The 6667-nt window shown below is 39.0% G+C and overlaps 1 protein-coding gene across 1 annotated transcript; it reads left to right on the top strand.

Moving 5' to 3' along the window:
* The first annotated feature begins 4253 nt into the window (after positions 1 to 4253).
* Positions 4254 to 5471, top strand: LOC125825835 (uncharacterized). Its single transcript, XM_049505121.1, has 4 exons — positions 4254 to 4400; positions 4443 to 4628; positions 4968 to 5136; positions 5257 to 5471. The coding sequence occupies exons 1-4, from the start codon at positions 4254 to 4256 to the stop codon at positions 5469 to 5471; spliced, it is 717 nt and encodes a 238-aa protein (XP_049361078.1).
* Positions 5472 to 6667: the final 1196 nt, after the last annotated feature.

Here is a 6667-nt window from a genome sequence, read left to right as displayed (position 1 = left end):
TATTGAGATTATGAGATTGGTATATGAATTGCGAGTTCCCCATGGGTCCTTGTCCGGAAGCGAAATGCCCGACATGGTGTATACAAAAGGTTGTGCGATGACTTTGGTACCACCAAATCATTCCATCATCTCATTGCATCGCATTGGCGAGCTTTGTTATGTTGTGTAACTTGTTTATGTGTTGATTTAAATATTATATGTACCCTCATGTGTTTGCTTTATTCACATTGTTCTATGTAAATTGGCGTCATCGATGTCGGAATGGAACTTTTCTTCGTGTAGGTGGAAGTGTTTCATAGTTTATTTCTTAAGGTTGATTAATTGCTTATACTCAATCGGTCTAACCTACTGAGTACTTGTGGATTGTACTCACCCCCTACTTTTGTTATCCCTTTTGATGCAGATCCTAGTCAAGACAATCTTCGTAGTGGCTAATCGGATCTAGCAATTTCTTATCTTTCGAAGTTGTGGTTAGTTCCTGCTTTCCGAATCAACATTGGTCTTCATCTATCATTTACATTATTTAATTTCTTCTCGAAGACTTGAGATGTATTGCAGAATACAGAAATGTATTAGATGCTCTTTATACTTATGCTACTAGATTTTGGGAATTTCTTTGTTGTTTCTAATTGGTTGTGGTTTGACTTCCCTTTAAGAGTCTTGTATGTGTATTTCTTTTGGCTTATACACTATTTTGGGGTTCTCAAGGTGTCATCATGATCTCAACTTTTGGGTCATTACAATAAAAATGGATAAACGCAATGGTTAATATGGGTATTCGTATTACCTATTACTTCCTGTTATGTAGAAAAATGCGTACTTTCATTACAAGATTTTTCCTTCGAATTTTAGAAAAATATTTTCATATTTTTATTAAAAATTTAGGTTGAGGTTGAGAGGTCAAAATTTGGGCCTTGGGTCTGATCAGGAGTCGGGATCAAAACTTGGATCCCACATCTGCACTCATTTCGGATAGTGAGGTTTAAACAAAGTTTTAAGTGATACTTTCTAGGACCTAATCCTTGCAATCGATTCTGGATTTGGTCCCGACACTCGACTCGAGTTCTGACTCACTCCCAATCTGAGATCTGACATTAAAACTAGGATTTGACCCCAACCTTGCAACACAAACTAAGGCACAATCCTTACAAACCATTGGAAATCCAACCCCCAAGACCTGACATTGACTCCAAATTTAGGACTAGACATTCAAACTAGAAGTCGATCCTGACACCCTAACCTCGACACATGACCCAACCTTTCGAATCGATACTCGACCCCTACACCCCACTTGGGACTCGACCCCGACCTTAACACCCAATCGAAGATCCAATCCTGACCCCGTCCTGATCTAGGAACCAATATTCAAATCAGGATCTAAATTTGACTCCCGACTTCAAAACCAAATTTTTGAGTCGAAATTCAATCTTAATATTCAACTTGGAACCTGACTTTTGAACTGTTATCTGACACTAACACTCGAACCAAGACACGACTCTAACACTGGTCAAGAATCCAATTGTGAGACTTAGTGGTGTACATAAATACATAAAACCAAAAAAATTGACCGAACTAAGTTAATTCAGTTATTCGATTTTGATTCTTCAGTTTTTTAGTTCGGTGTCGATGTATTTTTTCAAAAGTTTGATTCTTCGTTGGTGTTCGGTGTAAGGGTCTCAAAACTTTATATATATATATGTGTGTGTGTGAAACATCCCGCCTTAGAAAGAGCTAAATTTAGAAAGCGCTAAATTGAGATTTGTGCAAGTTATTCTTAGATTTTGAGTTTTGGGTCAACTTCAAACGGCCATAACTTTTAGTACAAAATGAGTTAGGTGGCCCATAAGATACAAAATGAAAGAACTCTGAGTCCTCATTCCAACGCCACCAAGTTTACTAAAATCTGAGTTCGAATGAGGGAGATATGCCCGTTTGAGTTCATCATGTCCAGTTAAGAAAATTTACCCGAATTGATGAGGGGTATTTGGTCTTTCTCTTAACCCATCAACTTTAAACATTTTTAGTAATATTTTAGGGGTCTAAACTGATTTGGGTCAGATTTCACAATTCTAAAATACGTTTAGCGTTTTGAAAGGAGTTTAAGAGGAGAAAAAAGGAGAGGTTCAAGACGTTCGTCAAGATTCTTGAGATTTATCGGGGAATTGCACCAAGGGTTTGATCCCTAAGAGGTATGTAAGCTCTCATAGTGTTGGGTTCATTCACCCACACGCTAATCATGTGATTTTAATCCAAAATTTCGTTCTTGGGGTCGAATAATTGAGTTCTTGATGAGTTTTCTTGATGTTTCATTTCATAAATCTTTAATAATGAGGTTTGATGAATTATTGAGATGAATGTTAGGATTTTGAGGGCTGTTTATGAGTAGATTTTCGTTTACTAAGGTTGAGTATTCGAATCTAGGAAAGTTTGGAAGAAACCATTCGATTCTAGGTGATTTAGGACTAAAAATCAAAGAAGAAAATTCGTCGGAAATTTCTGGGCAGGGGCTGGCGCGCCGCGTCAGCAGTGCGCCAGAAAAGAGGTTCTGAAGTTTAGGGGCTGGCGCCCCGCGCCACTCAGTGCGACGGGTTGCCTGCCCCGTCCTTTTTTCTGTCGTTTATCCCGTCTAAGTTCCTTTAAAGTATACCTTTACTCCATTTCTGATTTTAATTATTCTAAATCACATTTATTCATCATGAGATCCTTCATATCATGAATCATAACTCTTGAATTCATAATTCAAATTCAAGATAGAGTTAAGAGTAGAGTTCGGGGGAGTTCTTTTGAGTCATTTGAGAAGTCTTTTGCAAACTTTTAAAGCTTGGTTTAAGACTTGAGTACTTGAGTATCAGGATGAGGAGAGTTGAGTTTCATTTTTCAAAATAAATATATGGGAACTAAGTATTCCCAAGAGTAAATATTTTTACATTTAAAACGAGTGGAAACATCGATTTCCAAATGAGTTCATGAGAAGTTTTTGAGTATAATCTCTTTTAAGAGAAATCTTTTGAGTTATAATCTCAAAGTTTGAGGATGAGGAGATGTTTTTAAACATATGAGCTGAGTTATATTATTGGGAGTAGTATTGAGTAGCGATATGAGGACAAGTTCAATCAACTCAAAGTCCTCATAAACCATGTAGCCAACGTGGGTAGAAAGGGTCATACTTTTTAGATGATTCCTTATTGATTTTTAAGCATATCTTAGGGGATCCACTTAGTTGAGGATGTCTTATACTCCGGCAAGGTATAAGACAGTTCTGGCAGCGTAGGCGAGACGTTATATCATCACATAGCTCATAGTGATGGTTGTCGGTTAGAGAATCTCCCAAATAAGAGTAAAAGAGTTATTATAATATTTTTAAATAAATTGAGTTATTATTTATTGTTTTAAATGTTTTCTTGATAGTGCATCTTTATTGTTGCTTTTATATTGAACTTAGTTGAGTATTTCTAAGTTTGAGTATCTTTGAGTTGAGATGAGGTGAGTATGTTATTCTTTTATCAATTCAAGCTTATGTTTGTGCTTTAGAGTTCCCCTTGCATGCTCGTACATTCCATGTACTGACGCCATTTGGCCTGCATCTTTCATGATGCATATACAGGAGTTCAGGGTCATCAACAGGCGCATCGTTGATACGACTTGCGGTTCTAGAGTTGCTTTGGTGAGCCTCTTTGCTTCCGCAGGATTCCCACTTATTTTTTAGTTTTTAGGATGTTGTGGGTCTTGTCCCGACTTCCATCATTGTCATTAGAGGCTTCATAGACAGTAATAGTTGAGGAGTCTTTTCCATTTTCATTTTGTTAATGTTTAAGACTTGAGTTGCCTCTTGTGGCTAGTTCGAATATTTTTAAATGTTCTAAGTTAATCATCTTGAGACTTGAGTTAAATCGTTTTGTCATGAGTTGAGTTACTTTTGAGTTCTTATATTTATGAGTTAGTCTCCCGATGAGTATTGAGTCAGGCCAAGGGTTCGCTTGGGAACCAACATGGTTCTCGAGTGCCAGTCGCGTCCAGGGTGTAGGCTCGGGGCATGACAAACTTGGTATTAGAGCCAGATTTCATTAGTCCTAGGTTTTCTATGAAGCCGTGTCTGTAAAGTCTTAGTTATTGGTGTGAAGCGCGTCACATCTATAATTAGGAGGATACGACATTTAGGAATTATCTCACTTCTTTCATACTCTTTTCATGCGATAAAGTTCATCTCTATAAAAGTTTCATTCTAATACATGCTTGCGTGTATCTTTCAGATCATGCCTCCACGAAGAGATATTCGAGGTCATCCTGCTATGAGGAATGTTGATCCTCAAAATCAAGGGATACCCAATGCGCCAAAAGTGCAACCCCAAGGAGAGGTCGCTAATGCTGAGTTTCGGGATGCTATCCGGATATTGAGTCAAGTTGTGACCAATTAATTTGGGCTACAAAGAGGGAATCTATAGGATGTGGCTGATACATCCAGGATCTGTGAGTTCTTAAGGATGAATCCTTCAAACTTCACCGGTTCAAGTGTCACTGAGGATCCGAAAAACTTTGTGGAAGAGTTGCAGAAAATATTTGAGGTGATGCATGTTGCATATGCTGAGTGTGTGGAACTAACTGCATACCAAATGAAGGGTGTTGCTAGAGTATGGTACGACTAATGGAGGAAGAGTAGAGCTAAGGGTGCACCAATTGTGAGTTGGGTTGTGTTCGAAGAGGCCTTCATGGGGCATTCCTTTCCCCGTGAACTAAGAGAAGCAAAAGTAATGGAATTTCTCACTCTTAAGAAGGAATCCATGAGTGTACACGAGTACAACCTTAAGTTCACTCAACTGTCCTGTTATACTCTGGAGATGGTTGTTGATATGAAGAGCAGGATGAGCTTATTTGTGTCTTGGTTTTCTCGTCTGTCAAGCAAAAGGGGTAAGGTTGCGATGTTCATAGGGGACATGGACATAGCAAGGCTTATGATCCATGTGCAGCAGGTTGATGAAGATAAGTTGAGAGATAGAGGAGAGTTCCGGAACAAGAAGGCCAAGACAACCAGTAATGAGTCTGGCCAGCAGAAAGGTAATGCGAACCGGCCATCTTTTCAACAAAAGCCAACTGGACTTGTTTCATCATCTGCTAGTGCACCTGCACCAAGGAACAAAGGTGAGTTTAAGAATTATAATTCTCAGAACTTCAGAGCTAGACCTACACAATCTCAAGGTAGTGTGGCACAAGGGGGTAATTGGACTCCTGCATGTGCTAAGTGTGGTAGGAACCACCCAGGAGTGTGTCGTGATGGATCCACTGGTTGCTTCAAGTGTGGTCAAGTAGGTCACTTCATGAGAGAGTGCCCGAAGAACATGCAGGGTAATGGTAATAGGGGAAATAGAGCCCAATCTTCTTCAGTGGCTCCGTCACACAGAGCTACACCTAGAAAAGCTACTTCAATCTTCAGGGACAGGCGGAGGAGAAAACAGCATGTATGCTATCACCAATAGCCAAGAGAAAGAGAATTCACTTGATGTTGTCACTGGCATGATCAAAAGTCTTTACTTTTGATGTATATGAATTGCTTGATCCAAGTGCGAGTCTATCTTTTGTGACTCCATATATTGCTATGAGATTTGATATCTTTCATGAGCGACTTCTAGAGCCTTTCAGTGTTTCCACACATGTGGGTGAGTCTATTTTAGCTGAGAGAGTTTATCGTGATTGTACCATTTTTGTCAATCACAAGGACACCATGGCTGACTTAGTTGAGCTAGATATGGTGGACTTTGATGCTATTCTAGGTATGGACTGGCTTCATGCATGTTATATGCCTCAGTTGATTATAGAAATCGATTTGTAAAGTTTAAGTTTCCTAATGAGCCTGTTATAGAGTGGAGGAGTAGTTCAGTAGTGCCTAAGGGTCGTTTTATTTCGTACCTTAAGGCGAGAAAGTTAGTTTTCAAGGGGTGCATCTATCACTTAGTCTGAGTTAATAACTCTAGTGTTGAGACACCACTTATTCAGTCAGTTCAAGTTGTGAGCTAGTTTTCAAAAGTCTTTCCAGATGATCTTCCCGGAGTCCCCCCTAAGAGATAAAAAGACTTCAGTATAGATATTTTTCCTGATACTCGTCCTATCTCTATTCTGCCGTATAGAATGGCTCCAACTGAGTTGAAAGAGTTAAAAAAAGTAGTTGAAGGACCTTCTTTATAAAGGTTTCCTTCGACCCAGTATCTCACTTTGGGGCGCTCCGGTCTTGTTTGTGAGGAATGCGCTCTAGTCTTGTTTGTGAGGAATAAAGATGGTTCACTTAGGATGTGTATTGATTGCTGCCAATTGAACAAGGTTACTATCAATAATAAGTATCCCCTTAAGAAAATTGATGATCTTTTCGATCAACTTCAGGGTGCCACTTATTTTTCTAAGATAGACCTCAGATCTGATTATCATCAGTTGAGAGTAAGAGAGAGTGATATTCCAAAGACTGCATTCATGACCTGCTATGGTCATTATGAGTTTCTAGTCATGTCTTTTGGTCATCTATGTACCCTATCAATATCGCATCCTTACCCTTTTTGCTTGACAGACGAGACAACCCAGACACAAACAAGCTCATCTTGCTATTCATATCAATAACTATCGCAGGGGAATAACGGGACAATTGAGTGATCTTAAGGTTGTACTCATGCACACTCATGAATTC

This window comes from Solanum verrucosum, unplaced genomic scaffold (assembly GCF_900185275.1).
Source record: "Solanum verrucosum unplaced genomic scaffold, falcon-dt-bn FXZP01000247.1, whole genome shotgun sequence".
In the NCBI taxonomy this organism is placed as follows: Eukaryota; Viridiplantae; Streptophyta; class Magnoliopsida; order Solanales; family Solanaceae; genus Solanum; species Solanum verrucosum.
The sequence above is the reverse complement of the archived record's forward strand: the minus strand, read 5'-3'. Positions and strand labels throughout refer to the sequence as shown.